The following is a 16,525-nucleotide window of genomic DNA, read 5'->3' as shown; positions in this document are numbered from 1 at the left end:
GTGTCTGTCTCTCTCCCTCCCACCCGTCACATTCAGTAATGAGAGCTCACTAATGGATCTGCTTAAGTACACAACAACTCTCATCACTGTTCTAAAAAATAATCAATCAGGCACTTAATTTTTAACATAAGAAATAAGATGCCTGGAGACCGTTAACAGATAACTAAATAGATTAATGATTGCAGGTGGGAACCAATGTGAAGCTTCACACGCTGTCTTCCAATAAGGCACCGAAAGAGCTCTCACTGAGACACACAGCTCAGCCATTTCCTCCAAAAGTCTTTAATTGAAATTCCATTGTTACGGTACATGACACACAGCATGGTTATACAAATCGTTACATTACATGGAAGTCCTCCTTGAATCTCAGATAAACATGGTAGACTAAACACAAGTATTTGTGCATGTCTGGCATGAAACAATCAAAGAAACACCCCTCTCCTTTACACCTCACACTTCGTGCTGATTTCCATCTCTCTCGGTGTGACAAAAGAACACAAGATGGAACTTCCAAATATTCCAAAGAAAACCCCTCTGACCCCAGCTCACTGAATTTATCCCTGCGCTGTTCGGTATTACGGCACTGCTCCTGGAAGCTGTCCTGTCTGCTAAAATGCACCAGATTTCATAGAACTCCAAGGGAGAAAAATGTCACCCACACTCCCACCCTGCTGCGCATTGCCAAGGCAAATGGAAATGACAAACACTCTCAGACAAAGTTCTGCATGAGGAATATAATTGAAAAAGAAAAGTCGAGCTAGATTATGGCTGGAGGACGGCGGCCTCCCCACTGCTGACAATTCCATGCGCTTGGATCAATTCAATCAGAGCAAAGTGCTCAGGATCTGACGAGACCAGGTCCTGAGTTAATAGCACCAAATGCTGAAAATCTGTCAGAGGGGAAAACGGAATGCGCAGCAGCAGTGCTTAGAGTACAGCCTCCCAAATGCAGCAGCTATGAAGCACCGCGGAGTGTGGCTGGCAGGAAGGCACAAGAATGGAGGGGAAAATGCCCCAAAACACATCCCCTGACCACAGACAGGACCTAGGGCAGCGGCTTGGATGTGGACAGCCAGCTTGGAAGCATCCAAAGGAAGGTCGAGTGCACTCCACTGCTGAAAAACGCAGTGACAAATGCCCCCAGACAAAGCCCAGAATCGGGAGATCTCAGTGGCAGATAAATTCCTACTGTTGTCAGTCTCTCAGGTTTCATTTTTCAGATTTATTTCTAAGTGCAAGGGGAAAAAACTGATTCCTATTAAAAATAAGAGCAGAGCTTGCTCAGAAAGCTTTTTGACAGGCTCTTGGTGCTGCTCAAAGATGAAATAACGTGTGCTAAATAACAGGACAGGGTGATATCACAATGAACTATTCAGGAAAATGAAATAACCCACTGGCTGTATGTGACATGATCCATCTGCTAAAAGCTGGAAAATTAAGCGATTTCTGCATTATGGTCTGATAGCAACAATGGCTAAAGAAGCTTAGTAATTACCTCGCTTGCGGTTAGCTCACTAAAAAGTGCATTTTAAGTACCTGTTATGTAATGCCTCATAATTAGTGCCAGCCAGTATTTTCAGTACTCTCTCCAGTATGGAAATAAAAAGCCAATCTGTATTTATTGCTCTGCAACGATCCTGTAAAGTTAACCTTCAGTTCCCAGATTCAGAGGTGGCCACAACCAGCAGGCAAGAGGAAAGGGGCACGGGCAGAAAGATTTGACAAAGCCTTCTGCCACCCACCCACAAGCATCACACAGAGAATTGGGGATCGAGAGGAGTCTTCAACCAAAGAGAGACATAAAGCCAGAGTTCACTGCCCACACTCACTGCTGACATCATCGTTCTTTTGACATCGATTCAAAGTCTTTTCAAGTCTCAGCCCTACACCATGCGGTGACCCTGCCAACTGCACCTAGGCAGGGATCAGCTTCCTGCTCCCCCTTCCTGCTGGGACAGTGAGCAGAGCCCAGGGGCTGAGCAGAAGGCTCAGGGAGGGAGCCAACCTCCCTGCAGCAACGCAGGCATTCAGATGCCCACTGTGCCAAGACAGGCTCAATGAGAGCTGAAAAGAGTGAAGGCAACCAAAGCTCCTGGAGAGAGACAGCTCTGGACGATTGCACCCTGCTGCCATGTCACTGGTCCTACACAACACTCAAGAGTCTGCTCTCTACTCATGTCCACTGAGAGGGAAAAACTGTCCTACAGATTCTCCTGCTGTTTGAAAACAACACACTTCTGCTAATCAGAGAGCACTGAAAGCACAGTGAGGTTCTGGAAGCCACAGCCCTGGGCAAAGAGCGTGCTGCCATCTGGGCACCTGCAGGCCTGTCCCTGCTTCTCCTGCCCCAAGAGGAGGCACACATACCGCAGACAGAGGAAGATTTCCGTGCTACAGCAGCAATACAGGAGGCCCTGGTGCTGAGGACTAAGCCTGTCTCACCAGAGCCACACTGGGAGCTATAGGCTGGCAGTGGAGCGGTTTCAGTCAACCCTTGAGGCATATGGGGCCATGGATGCTCACGTGGCAAGATTTGTGTTGCTCCATGGCAATGCCCAGGCTGCTGGCTGGCCAACACAGCAGCCATTTATTTTTTTAATATCCCCTAGTTAACTCTAGTAGCATAAAACAGAACAAGATAAGTCCCTGTTCTACCAACAGAGGCCTATTAGTTTTTTAAACAATCCCATCCTTGAAAGATCAAGGATTCAAACTGCTCCTACCTCGGTTACATAAGCAAAAATTACTGTCCGAGCAGCAAGCTATCAGATTCCCAAACCTCATGATGAGCTATCATCACTTTACATAACACCCTGCATTGCTGCAGGACTGGCATGTCAGTGCTATTAAGCCCTAAAAGCTTTCTCACTCCACAGAACTGCTGCTGCTTAGCAGTGGATGCAGCAGCGTTGTGCAAACAGATACCTGCCCAACATGCAATAAGCACAGGTAAGCTAAGAGAGCAGCTGTAGGCTCACCACTGCTGCCAGAAATTGAACAGATGGAATTTAGCTTCTGACAGAGGTATGCTAAGAACACAGCCATCAGTGTGAGGGGCAGCCTGCTCTCCTCTCACTGTGTGCTTGGACATCTGCAATGTAAATGACTCTTGATTTATCATCTCACTTTTAAATAGCATCATCAATTAAGCTAGACCAATTGTACCTATGTAACTCCATAGCATCCCACAAAAACCACAGGCCTGTGACACAGCAGAAAGCACAGAGTCAATCTATAAACTTGCTGGAGATCAAGCCCAACTTCCTACACTTACCTAATCAGAGAAAGCCCTTTTTAATAATGATAAAAAAGCCATTTTGCTTAGAAGATGAACCAAAGTGTTTCAATGTGTGCTGGATTTGAAACGCGCTGTACACATTCTGCAGCATCAGCAACCAGAATTATTTCTGTATGCTTTACAAATGCAGGGGTTTTCCTGCAGGTGATGAGTGGTTTTCTTCTCTAGAAAATATAAACAAACCCTGTGAGTTCTACTATCCCAGCTAAGCTTTCACAGGAAGTTTCCAGCAAGAGAAAACAAAACAAAACCTTATCTTCATGCTCTAAAAAAATAGACATGTTATTTAGAAAGCATTAGAGGTCACTTGATCTTCAAACCCACCTGAAGTCAGAAGAAACAACTGGTGGCTACGCTAGTTATGCTATGCTTTAAGCAAAAACAAAAATAATTGTTAATGCTTGATCTGGAAAACTGAAATTAATGCACTCGCGATAAAATTGCATACAAATAAATCCCTGCATAGGAAATAGAAGCCAATCTGTATAAAAGCCCTGTTTTTTGCATTCTCGAAGTTTTTCAGTGCATACTCATGCTAACTCCAATCAGAATCAGATGAGATGAGACCTTCCCCTTCCCACATCTCACAGGATAAACCTACTTGTTACAAACACTTCTTAAACAAAGGAAACGTAAGGAAAAAAAAAAATCCTCCTCACTGCTCTATGAGGTTACCATTGCTGGGACTACCAGACTAAAGATGTAGTGCAGGAGAGCTTGGTCAAGTGCTGCTTCACCAGGACAGTTCCTGCACAAGACAGCCTGCCCATCACAGCTGCTGGTTGGTGAAGAAGGCTTTGGTCTCCCTGCAGACAGGATTCACGCAGAGCGGGCAGCAGAGCGTCAGCTGCTTGGAGCAGATTTCATTGGACTGGATGTGTGAGCAGACCAAGTCTGCCAGAGCCTGAAAGAGAGTTAATTAAAACACAGTGGTGAGCAAATCTCAAATCAGGGAACACTGGAACATGTGTCACCCAAACTGGTGAGGCTGCCTAAGCGCACATCTGTCAGTCTTTGCTGGTTTTTAATATTTTGTAACCACCCTCCAGTCTTTCAGGAGAAAAATCCTGTTTTAAAACTGTGCTGACACAGTACCCTACAATAAGTATTGCACTAAAAGACAGCTATTAACAAATACAAAACTGTTCTTCTTTGTCAAAGCAAAACTTGTGCTGTTGGAGTTGTTTTTTTTTTTAAATATGTAGCAAATAAAAGCACTTTGTGACACACAGATCAAGTTCAGGGATTTCTATCCTCTATGCTTAAAGTATTTTAAATCTATACAAAGACATCCACAGTGTAGCAGGAAACACACAACTGCAAACTACAGTAACTACTGCATCAAAGAAGATACCTTGGAGAACAGTGGGTTTCCATTAAGTGACTCTGCTCTTCTGATGTTTTCAACGCCACACTGAAGGAAAAGCAAGGAGAAAAGTTAAGTCTGTTAGATCCTTTGCTATGTTAGCCTCCAAAACCCTTTCTTCTTCATTCAGAAGCTGCCCCAAAACAATAAAATGAAATATCACATTTTGAACACAGTAAAAGTAACTCAGATGCACAGTTTCACTTTGCTGCCAAAAATCTGCTGACTCTTTTTTAGCAAGTTTAGAGTGAAGCCTGTTTTGTGCTGCTATAAAAAGCTCCTTTGATCTTAGATTTATTTTCAATTTATAGAAAAAAAAAATTTTCCCCAAATTATACTGCAAAGAGCAACCAGAAAACAGTATTTTGAAAGAGGTAAAACAATGTGGGAGTCCAGTTATAAAAACTGTCAACCATTTACCTCGTTTGCTAAAACCTGGGCATACTCAATATCCAGTTCATAAAGCGTTTCAATGTGGTCACTTGTGAATGCTATGGGGACCAACAACATGTTCTTCTTTCCTCTTTGGCACAGCCCTTTAATTGTCTCATCCGTTTGTGGACCAAGCCAAGGCATTGGCCCAACCTGTGAAGAGGGAGAAAAAAACAAACCTCAACAAATCACTCTTAGAAAATGCACCCATGTTTTTCTTTAGCTGGACAACTCAGATTTTTAACAAGGAGTCGATTATTGCTATTTCTCTGCTTTTGACTCCCTCACTTTATCTGTTAGGTTTTACAAAGACATACCATCCCACTGACCACCCATTTAAATCCTCCCAAAAGAGACCCCGGGTTGGTCTTAAAGGAGACCTCAACTGCATTCGTTTCCCTGGCTTTGCAAGATGTGAGCATTCAGGATGCAGCGAATCTGCTGAGCTACCCATGAAGTATTCAGTGCTGATGTGCTGTAAGATGCAGCTTAAAGAGCAAAACAGCACTGGCATGGGAGTGCAGTGCCCCTGAAACACACAATTACTTGCAGTACATGACTGTGCTAAAACTTCAGTTCCTTCTGATTTGCAGTAGTAATAATAAATATGAAATAACGCAAGAAGTCTTCATCAAGAATAATTAAGCCTGTTTGGATTAAGCACTATCATTGTTAAGAATGTTTGTTTCACAAGGAAAATTTCTGAAAAATTGCTCCAAGGTCATCTTAAAGTAACAAATCCAATGAGTGCTCAATTTTTCCTTCCAACATAGGAAAAAAAACCTGCCAAACTGTGTGTTATGAAATCACAGGGCATATGAAAAATGTACTTCAGATTATGCAGTATACCAAAGAGGCAAGAAACTATGGACGAAGAATACTTGGAAAAACTGATTCAGGGTGCAAGGCCGTGACTCTGTCCTAGCAGAAATACCAGCTGGCAGCACTGCTGTCCCCAGCACCCACCTTGGACTGCCAGACGAGCCGGTAGGGGTTGGAATGGTTCAACTTCTCCATGACTCTCTGGACAGTAGCTCCTACTTCTTGTGGATATGGATCACCACGGTTCACCACCTTCAACACATCAACACCAGAGCTTTTTCTTCCAAGGAATGCTTTTATGTCATTACTAAGTGTGTGGGATGGTGGTGAGGACACAGCCAGGGGCACCAGGGCTTGGCTACCAGTGTCCCCACAACCCCCCCTGCCCTGATAAAGGAACTGCATGGCACTTCTGCAAGGGTGGTTTCACTGTGCCTCTGTGCCAGCTGCACACCTTCCAACTCAATTCAGACAGCAAGAAACGTGTGGATGTGATATCTGGGGACACGGTTAGTGGGCATGGTGGAGATGGCGTGGCAGCTTAACTTGATGATCTCTGAGCTGTTTTCTAACCTCACTGATTCTACGGTTCTAAGATTCTGGCCTCATGGTCACAGAGCAGTAACTGGGGTAACTCACAGACATGGGGAGCGAGTGGGCTGAGAAGAGGATGACGACGTCTTTCCTCTTGTCAGGTGGAAAGAGGTCCAGTTCCTTCTGTATGTGATCGGCAAAGCACTGGTCAGGAAACAAAAAGGCAAAGGCCTGGATGAGGAATTGCAAAAAGGTAACACATGCTCACAAATGAGACAGCAGCTTCCACACGCAAGGCTGCCTTCGAAATGTGCTAATTCCTAGGAGCATCTGACAAACAGACAGATCTGTGTCTGTGTTTGCTACAGGCTAAGCAGGAATTCAGGCTGATGGCCTCTAGAGGTCCCTTCCTGCCAACTCCACTGTGATAACACAAATACTTTAGGACAAGGTCACTTTCTCAAGTTATCACGCCAAAACAGAGAGCATGAAATATCCCTCCAGCTTTGCACAGATGTGTACCTGAATGAGCAGGGGGTGTGTGGGCCATCGGTCAATGATACTCCACTTCATCTTCGGCTTCTTCCCCTTTTTATTGTAGTAGCGATAAATAGCATTTAAGCTGCTTCCTGAAATACAGAGAATTAAGAACAGAAATTTGTCCACGGAATCAGCAGACTGTCAGATGATAACGGTCGTGTAGGAAAGCACTGTAATATTTTAACATGCTATCCATGTTTTAAAGGCAACTCTAAATCACAGCTGAGAGCATCAGAGCAGGACGAACATCTTGTAGCCGAGAGTGACTTGCTAAATCACTCCTTAACCAAAGAACCGTTGGAGTTTCCATGGAGAAAGCTTACTCAGAGGTGCTCCTGGGCTTCAGTTTATATTATCCTACAACAAACATAAAGCTATCCTGGGCTGAGAAGTTCCCACATGAAATTCAGAATGACATTAAACAATGAAGACCTTAAAGTCTATGGAGGAGGTCTCACAAGCTCTGACCTGTGGTGGAGCAGCTGTACTGCGGGTACTGCGTGAAGGCGATGGCTCTCTCGATGCCGTCATCCTCCATCTCCTCAATTGCTTCCTCTGTCAGAGGGTGCACGTATCGGAAGCCAATGTAGTACTTGTGGGGTGCTGCCAGACAAAACAGGAAGAGAAACTGCAGGAAAAGCATCTGCCAAAAACTCCCAGTAAATAACTGCTAGCTAACAAGCACAGTGTACAGAACCAGACACACTTACGTAGATGGAAAAAAACGAGACAGAACTCTACTTCCTTGCCTCCAGATAACCCTTTTAAAAAGCAAAGTTAAAGGGAAGATGATGCAGAACTGCCATTTGATGCATCTGCATCAGCTGCCACGCTGGTGAGCCTGCTCTGCCTGCCAGCCCGCAGCAACAGGAGCTGCCTCAGACTGAGGTCACGGTGCTCAGGAGAGGCACGGATTCTTCCATTTCTGGTTAGTTTGTTTTTCACAAAGATATCTGTGCCTTTAAACACTTCATTTTGGAGGCAATCCTGTTCTCTCCAAGGACTTTTCAGGTTTTTCCATTTTCCAACTCTAATCTTTAGGGTGTCAGCTTTGAGTGTTTTTTGTTTGCTTTGTTTCAAGTGAAGAACAGCGGCTTCTAGAACAAACCCAAAGTCTCTTTTTCATAGTTTCCAGGTCACTAGCTCTGAAAAAACCTGTAGCAGGTTTCTGAAAGAAGCAGACGTCCTGTGCTTGTTCTGCACTCTGTAGTTTTAGGCAGGATTCAGAAAGCAGGTTTAGCCGGCCCCAGCTCTTTGCAGGAGGCAAGAGAGCTCCCAGCTGGGAGAAGCAGCAAGTCCTGAGCTGCCTTCAGGTCACCTGAGGGGTGACCCTGAGCGTATTCAAATGGTGTTAAAACCAAAACTCTGACAAACCTGAGCAAAGATATTAGGAGTTTAACATGGGAAAGAAGACGTTGGGAAAAAATGATGATCAGTGTGAGAACTTGTTGCAATAGTCTCATGTTGCTGTGTTCTGTCTTGGATCACAAGCAGCGAAGAGCAGGGTTTCACACGTGTACACATGTTCAATTTGTTGTTACAGTTAGAATCAGGATTACATGACAGCCCCTTCAGCAAAGAGCTGCCAATCTAAGGAGCATCACGGTCCCCTCATCTTGGGAGTTTTCATTCTGCTGATAAGGGAATCTCAGCTAAAATACAGCTTGTAAGAAATAACAAGAACCCTTAAATCTGAAAACAGTGAAAAAGGCAAAATGCATCTTCTTGAAGTCTAATTACCATCGCAAGACATTAGCCTATTTGATACCAGCACTAGACAAACAGACATGGATTTTCCTGTCATCATATTCGTGTGATTTATTCCTACAGACCACTGAGCCTACCCAGCTCTGTTCATTCAGAGCAGAACTCCTGTTTATTTTCAGACTGCTGCCTGTAACAATAAAGCTTTGTTTTAAAATTATATTGTTCCTAGATGACATTGGTGAGGCTGTTTATTTATTACTTGATCTTAGTCCCACTGCCAAAGTGTAACGTGTCAAACGCGTATCCCATGAGTCAGTGCATCAGTAGACTGATTTATGTGTATAGAAGGAAACTTTACTGATTCTGTCTAGCTTGAGCTCTTCACCAGCTCCAAATACTCAAATTACTGCAAGCTCCAGCCCCAACAGGCGGCCAGATCAAGGCAACAACAGCATGCAGTATACTACTTTTTTGCCACGAGCTTCACGTCTCATAGTCACAAGCAACAAGTTACTCATTAACAGGGCTCAGGGCTGTGAGCAATGCCCTGATACAGCACTAACATGCACAGCTCAGCCTGGATGCACACCTGGTTCAAGCTGTTCTGAAGCAGCACAGTGTTGGTATCATGACAGGTTACCCAAAATGCTCAAGGGAATGGCTGGCACATTCAGTATTTAAAACGGTAGCTGGGCAAAACCTGAAGTCTTTAAATGAATTCTCAAAGGTAAGGGCTGCAGAGAGTCAGGCATGACTGTGCAAAAAACGTCAAACAAAAGTAAGTGGGAGTGGTACACTGAGAACAGCAGATAAACTTTGTGAGCCTTATCTCCAGAACCTGTTGCAAGCCTAACCCCTCAAGAGCTGCAGCTGCTAGAATACTGCTGCCTTCCATGCCACAGAAGGGGGCACGCCTGGCTTCAGGCTCTGACTGTACTTTGACTACAGTTGGAATTAAGTGAGAAATAGCATCTGAGGGGAAAAACAGACCAAACGCATCTGAATGAAGGCATTGGTGACATGCTGCATGCTGAATGAACGGGGAATTCTGTCTTGGCCTTTCAAGAGTATTACTTTTCACCCTCCAGACACAATTAAGATGAACAAACCAACCCCAATCTCCTACTTCTAGCCTTCTCCTATCCAAGTCTGAAGAAACAGGCTCCAAAAAAGCTGAGAATCTGGGAATGTATATGGTCAGACACAGAGGGGGACTCCCTGGCACACCAGCGTCACGCTTCCAAACATTTTGGGAAGTGCAGCAATGCTGTACGGCTGCTGAGCTGAAGAGAATAGAGAGCTCTCTTTGGCTCCTCGTACTCCAGCAGTTTTTCCAATACAAACGTTTAGCGCTTCTATTGGAGTGGCAGGACGAGAAGTATTATCTGCAGCTGACACATTGGTGAGGAGCACAGTGGGTAGCTTAGTGATCTCATTAATTCCTTCTGCTCTCAAAGCCTGCTCGCTGCCTCAACAAAAAGCATGTTGCAAAGGCCTTCATGAGCAGAGGTGATCCCCAGATAGCTCATTTCAGGCAGCCAAACCATTACGGCCCTGCCTCTCTGGCTTGTCAAAGCAATGGTGCTTCACTCTGACTGTCCCACAAGAGGTCAGACACAATACAGAGTACAGCCACTGTGCTTGTTCTGCGACACGGATGCTGAAGTGTAGCTAAACTTGTACAAACTCCACCACAAGTGAGTTAAAAGTGACTTGTGTGTCAACTTTGTTGGGAGTTTTAGGGAAAAGCAACTGAACACAGCTGCCCTGAGAAACTGTGTTCTCCAACCCTGGAGGTGCCCAAGGCCAGGCTGGAGGGGCCCTATGCAGCCTGGTCTGGTGGGGAGCAGACAGAATTGCTTGTGAAGGTACTATCTGCTTCTACCCACATCAAGCTATTAGGCCTTATCTCCTGCTCCTCAGGTGGGGCTCTCCACTATCCCTGTACCAAGCCCTGCAGAGTTCAGCCACAAAACCTTATCTTTCCTTCTTCCTTGCTCCTGAAATGGGGCCTAACTGCTGTTAGGTCTCTTAGCCATTATTAGCATTTACAGATTCAGGCAAGTTTCGAGAGCTCTGAAGGAACCCATGACTTCAGAGAGACATCTCAGAGGAACACAAGACAGACCCACATCTTTGCAGAACTGCTCTGGACTCCTGACCCCCTCCCACGCAGCCCCTGTCCTCTCAGCTCAGGCTCAAACAACATCAACAGCCAGGATGGACATGCAGTTTTACTCTGTGGGTGCAGACATTTGCTGTCCCAAATGACCATCATTCTCACTGTGTATAAATAGCCACAAACCTCCAACTCCTTTATGAGTCAGAACTTCACTCCATTTCTTGTCCCTTTATTAACTCACAAGAAATACACTCTCCTTTCCTGTCATATAAGGTTCAATCACTTCTCTCTAGGGCAGACTTCTTCAAGTTCAAGTAGAGCCTGCACCTTGCATTTGTGCAAGCACAAGTTGAGACTCCTGTCACCTGACATCTGAAAGCTACGTGCTTCGTCTATGACAGTCACCCAGGTTTTTTCCCCACAACAAAAGGAATGAAACAAGGGTGCCTTTGGCAAGTGAGCTCCTCTCTTTGACAGCAACCTTGAGGGCACTCTATATGCCCTACTCTCTCTTGATAAGACAAGGAAGGAGCAGAGGCCAGTTCAACTCTAGTGGCTGCAGTTAGCAAGATGCAATGTGTTAGAGGCATCCACGGTGGCTACAACCAGGGCAGCTTTGAAACTCATCACTTTGGGCAGAGAGGTGGCAGCTGAACCACACCAAGCTCTGGACCCAGCTGGAGAAGGTGGGTGCACATCTGGCTGTTAGTTCGTGGTGCTACACTGCATTACAGTGGGATGAATGCATACTGACAGCAGGCTGCTCTCTGAAACCAAAGCCACCAGCAGTCACAGCAGTGACTACAGCATAGAATTACACCTGCATGTCTGTGGACCCCATGTTTTTGTGTATACTGAGAATAGGAATGTCTGCACTGTGATTTCCTAGCAGGACTGCGAACACTTTACACTCACAATTAAAGCTGAGAAGCAAAAATTGCTTCAGGAACTTGTACTTAGAACACATCAGGCCAAAACAGCTGTTAGAAAACAGAGAGGGGTGTAGAAGTACCGGTGTGAGGAGACATGCTGTCCAGCAGTTTCACCATGCCTTCTCCCTGCACCGCCGTCCACTTCTTGATGGGCGACCCACCTCCAATCCTGCTGTACTGCTCCTGAATTCGCGGTGTGCGGCGTTTAGCGATGAATGGTGCCAATTTACTGAAGCATTCAGAAGGGATCTGTGTTAATGTTGTAACCCAGGCACCCCTGGCCCCTTCTCCAGACACATCTGCTAGAGCGGGCAATGTCCCCAGCTTATAAACAAAACAGCACTGCATGTCTAACGTTCTATCCCATCACCCTTCCAAACCCACTACATGACAGCAAACCACAATCTGCAGGCTAAAAAGATTGATCTTGGCACACTTTTTTTCCCAGAGAATTACAACACCTTTCCCTGCACCAAAAGGTCCAAAGATTGAGCAGCCCCAATAAAAGCAAACATAAATTAAACTGCAATTTAATGTCAGAGCCAACACTGAGCAGTGACTGGAACACACAGGTTCACAGCATTCCTTACTTTTGCACTGGAATTTTCATGAGGTCCCGGTCCAGGAAGAGGCGCAGTAAAAAGTCATGTACATCATCCAGCCTTTCTGGACCTCCCATGTTTAACATCAAGATTCCTGTTTTAGGCTTCCTATGGAAGAAAGAGACATTTCAAATCCCAGTGATGTACAGTTGTTTTTTTTTTAACTGTGAAATAGTCAGCCTGCCTGTCAGCACGTCTTTTGCAGCATCTTATTTAAAGTTCACACTTATGAAACAAATGCGAACAACAAATGCGAGCAGCCTGAGAAAAAACGATCACTGTGCAACACAGAAATTAACTGGAAATGTACAGAGAAAATTCTCTCAGCTGTCATTGTAAGTTCTTCACAGAGAGAGTGGTGAGGTGCTGGAACAGCTGCCCAGAAAGGCTGTGGATGCCCCGTCCATCCCTGGAGGTGTTCAAGACCAGGTTGGATGGGGCCCTGGGCAGCGTGGGCTCCTATGAAATGTGGAGGGTGGTGGCCCTGCCTGTGGCAGAGGGTTGGAGATTCATCATCCTTGAGGTCCCTTCCAACCCTGGCCATCCCGTGAATCTGTGATTCTATGTGGTAAGGGAAGGGGCAGAACATTGCCCACAGGTCATCTCAGCTGAACGCCAGCCACAGTGCTGACCAAAACACACAGCACCTCCTGCAGAACGCAGGACACGTGCCAACACTGCTTTGTCTTCCTTTCTGGGGAGGGACACCTCGCTCTCAAAGCAGCGAGGGAAGCAAAACCTGGCTGTACTTCATGAGCTTGTATGTGAGGCCAACACATGGCTGACAGCACCATCTCCATGGGGGTTCCCAAGCACAGCTTTGCAGTTTCTGAGGCCTTTGGCTTTCATGAGACAGGCACTGAGAGTCCGGCAAGCCAGGTGGGCACAAGAGGAGCCTGGGGCTGTCCTGGTGGCTTCTGCTGCCCTCCTCCAGGAGGACTGATGAGGAGGCAGGAACCAGAAACCAGAACAGCAATGTTTGCTCTGTGCCTCCTGCACTGCCTTACTGCAGGCTTGCGCTCCATTTTGCTCAGCAGAGAACAAACACACTGATCTTCGTCCTGCATGCAGCGAGGCTCAGGGCACTCAGCAGCAGTGACACAAGCCAGACCCATCCCCACGGCCATTCTTTTTGCTACACAACCAGCTGCAGCACGCAGGCTGGACTGCTCACCCCACAGACAGCACAGGATCGTGCCCACCCATGGCCCTCAGCAGACTTACCGTGTTTCTGGCTCAGCCTGGGGCTTGGTGTTGGGCGCTGCTGCAGCCACCTGCCCCCTCCAGCGCACTGGGACCCTCAGCTGCCTGCTGCCCGCCACCACTGTGGAGAGAATGATACGTCAGTGAGCTCAGCCTGGTGGAACACAGGAGCTCAGTCAGGAGCCGGGGAGATGGGGAAACCAGCAGGTGAGGCCCGAAGCGTTCAGCACGGCGGTGTCCAGTAACACAGCCCAGCACCTGTCGTGCTGTTGTGCACAACGTGCAGCTCCCGGCCAGCGCTCCTCAGTGCCAACGCTGCCCATTGCGTGGACCGCTCCCCACCTGCCGCTCACAGCGCGGTTTCCAAACGTTTTTTGTCATCCTACGGCACATTTTTTGTAAGAGTTGTACCGGTGCAGATCTCCCACAGCGGGAAAAACGCCATGTCCCGAGCTGCCGCCCGCTCCCACCTTAACCTCCCCAGCAGTGCCCCCCGCAACGTCCCCTGCGACGCGCCTCTGACAGCACCGAGCCGAGCACTGCCCGGACCGCAGCGCGGCGGGGCGGCTCCTGCCCGGCACCGCTCGTGGCCGCGGAGGGCGGCGCTGTCAGTGCGGTGTCGACGGGCGCCGAGCGGCGCCAGGAGCCGAGCTCAGGTCCGAACCGTCCGAGCGTTAAATTCCCGATATCGAAAACATCGCCCAGCTCCACGCGGTCGGTTTGAGACACCGCCTCGAGTTCCTTCCAGAGATGACAAAGCACAAAGCCCCATTCACGGGACGGGCGGCGATGCGGCCGCGCTCAGACGGCGCTCCGGAGCCCGAGGAGCGCCCGCGCCTCTCGGCGCCGGCCGCGAGACCCACGCGCGGAGTGCCCGGCCCGGGCTGCGGTGCGGGGCGCGCGGGGGCTCGGAGCGCGGCGGCCCGGGGACGCGGCCGACGCCGTTACGCAAAGGCTCCTCCGTTGTGTAACGCGCCGCGGCCGCCCGCCCCGCCGCCTCCCGGCCCCGCACGCCGCGCTCCGCGGCCGGGATCGCGCCGCCCGCCGCGCTCCGTCCCGCCGCGCTCCGCCGCCCCCGGGCCGCCCGCGCCGCACTCACGGGGTCGCGCCGCCCGGCCGGCAGCAGCCATGTTTGCAGCCGCGTGCATTCCCTCAGACGGCCCCGCCGGCCGCCGCCGGCCGCTCCGCCCAGCCCCGCCCGCCCACCCGCGGGCACGGCGCACGCCCGCCGCAGCGGGGGCCGCCCCCAGAGCCGCCCCGGGGCTCCGCTCCGCGCGCGGGGCCGGAGGGATGCTCGGTCCCGCAAGGCGGCTGCGCTCGTGGGAAGCGATTTCCGCGTCGCCGCTCCCGGGAAAAGCCGGCGTTCTCCGTCGCCGAAACGAATTCCCCCAGCGCGCCGAGCGCTGCAGCCCAGGCCCGTAATGCAGGGCTTTAACGCTTCTCTTCTGTCCCTCGCAGACCCCCGCAGCTCGGGTCCGACTTCGGCGAGAACAAAGGAACGCGACGGTGATCTCAGAGCTGCGAGTGCGGGAGGGTCGTGGGGCCCGGGTTGGTTCCCCCGTCCAACCCGTCGGTCTGTGCAGAAATACCTCGAGGAGAAATGAAAGTGAGCATGAGGATGAAACAGCGTGGATGGCTGTTTACTCCTTCTGATAATACAAAATTAAGCTCTATTGTATTGCAAGTACCTGGAGTGCTCTTAGTAATAGCCACAACGCTCGAGGGATGTGAACTCGATGAGACTTTGCGGAGGAGCCGGGGTGAAGCTGCTGCTCTTCCCTGGCAGCTGTTGTGTGCTTTCCCCAGTGCCTGACTGATGTATTGATGTTATCCATGAATGCAAACAACATGAGGGCTTGTGTTACCAAAAAATGAGTGCTTGTGTTACTAAAAAATGAGGTCAGTTGGTAAGGACCCTTGTGGGCCGCTAGCCTAAATAACAGCAGAAGGAACAGAACAACAAACACGATTAAATTAGCCCCAAGAAAGAGCTTAAGAACGAAGTTTTTGTGCTGGAGAGCTTGGAAACTGGCTTTCTGGAGGGCTGCTGGAAACACCCAAGATCGTCATCAATATGAAATCAACAGAGAAAGTAACAAACTCAAAACAAACAAACAAACAAAAAGACACACTGCACAACCACGGCTGAATGGACAGAAATAAAACCAAGCAGCTTTTACTATTTTTCAGCTTCTAATTTTTTTTCCTTAAAGAACAGAGACCTGAATGGCAGCTGGATGCTGAGTCAGGAACGAAGAGCCAGCATTAACTGGGGCAACACGTCCCCGTGGGCTGTGCTCCAGGTGCAGCCACAGCTCCTAACCCTCCTGCAGGATGCTCTGAGCGGGGTTTTGCTGAATTCTGTGCTCTCTCCCATGCCTGGGCCTACCCAGCCCTGCCTCTGCATCACGAGCACATCATGGAACCGTGCAGCGCCCTCCGTTACAGTTGACTCCGTGGCTTTTCATCTCAGCCCTCTTCTAAGCTCCTTATCTGATCTGCCTCTTCCACTAGCTCCCTGCCAGTCCTCCATCCTTCCTCCCTGACATGGTGCTTTTTAACCCTGACAGAGCAGCTCATCCCTTCTGGGTTGAGAGGATGGCAATATGCCAACAAGAGGTATCTTTTCCCAACCTCTCTCTACCCTCCTCAGCACTGCAAGTGTTTGGACAATATTTTTTTTTCTTTTTTTTTTTAATAAAAAATACTAACGTGCTCATAAATCCCTACATATTCTGAATTACAGAAGCTTCCCAAGCACGTCAGCACGGCAGCAGATGTAAATGCAAGCAAAAACACTGACAGTGAAAACAAAAATAACAAAAAACACAACATCCCAACCCCACAAACAGCACAAGCCCAAAGGGAGCGATTACCATCTGGTACCATGGTCAGCATTTGGATAAGGGTGGACTCTTCCCATAGCTTGCTGCCAATGCATTTCCTATGTCATTTTAGGAACAAGAA

The 16,525-nt window shown here is 48.3% G+C and overlaps 1 protein-coding gene across 2 annotated transcripts; it reads right to left on the bottom strand.

Annotated features, from left to right (window-relative positions):
- Window positions 1-266: 266 nt before the first annotated feature.
- FECH (ferrochelatase) lies at window positions 267-14,754 on the bottom strand. 2 transcript variants are annotated; one of them, XM_048931625.1, is made up of 11 exons: window positions 14,658-14,754; window positions 13,580-13,679; window positions 12,344-12,463; window positions 11,834-11,982; window positions 7,461-7,595; window positions 6,975-7,081; window positions 6,558-6,656; window positions 6,063-6,170; window positions 5,085-5,249; window positions 4,653-4,712; window positions 267-4,202 (listed from the first exon to the last, which is right to left on the bottom strand). In XM_048931625.1, the coding sequence occupies exons 1-11, from the start codon at window positions 14,704-14,706 to the stop codon at window positions 4,068-4,070; spliced, it is 1,227 nt and encodes a 408-aa protein (XP_048787582.1). In that variant the 5' UTR covers window positions 14,707-14,754; the 3' UTR covers window positions 267-4,067. The 2 variants fall into 2 exon arrangements, with proteins under 2 accessions (XP_048787582.1, XP_048787583.1); XM_048931626.1 differs by lacking the exon at window positions 14,658-14,754 and adding an exon at window positions 14,029-14,122.
- Between the last annotated feature and the right edge of the window lie 1,771 nt (window positions 14,755-16,525).

This window comes from Lagopus muta, chromosome Z (genome assembly GCF_023343835.1).
Source record: "Lagopus muta isolate bLagMut1 chromosome Z, bLagMut1 primary, whole genome shotgun sequence".
Classification (NCBI taxonomy): domain Eukaryota; kingdom Metazoa; phylum Chordata; class Aves; order Galliformes; family Phasianidae; genus Lagopus; species Lagopus muta.
This window is presented reverse-complemented; position numbering and strand designations above follow the sequence as displayed.

What these genes read in the sequence shown, in the direction of transcription:
- FECH (XM_048931625.1), bottom strand. Translation starts at nt 14,706, where the DNA reads ATGCACGCGGCTGCAAACATGGCTGCTGCCGGCCGGGCGGCGCGACCC. An exon ending in CGGCCGGGCGGCGCGACCCC is followed by an intron (nt 13,680 to 14,657) that starts GTGAGTGCGGCG and finishes TTCTCTCCACAG; the next exon opens with TGGTGGCGGGCAGCAGGCAG. An exon ending in GTACAGCTGCTCCACCACAG is followed by an intron (nt 7,082 to 7,460) that starts GTCAGAGCTTGT and finishes TCTGTATTTCAG; the next exon opens with GAAGCAGCTTAAATGCTATT.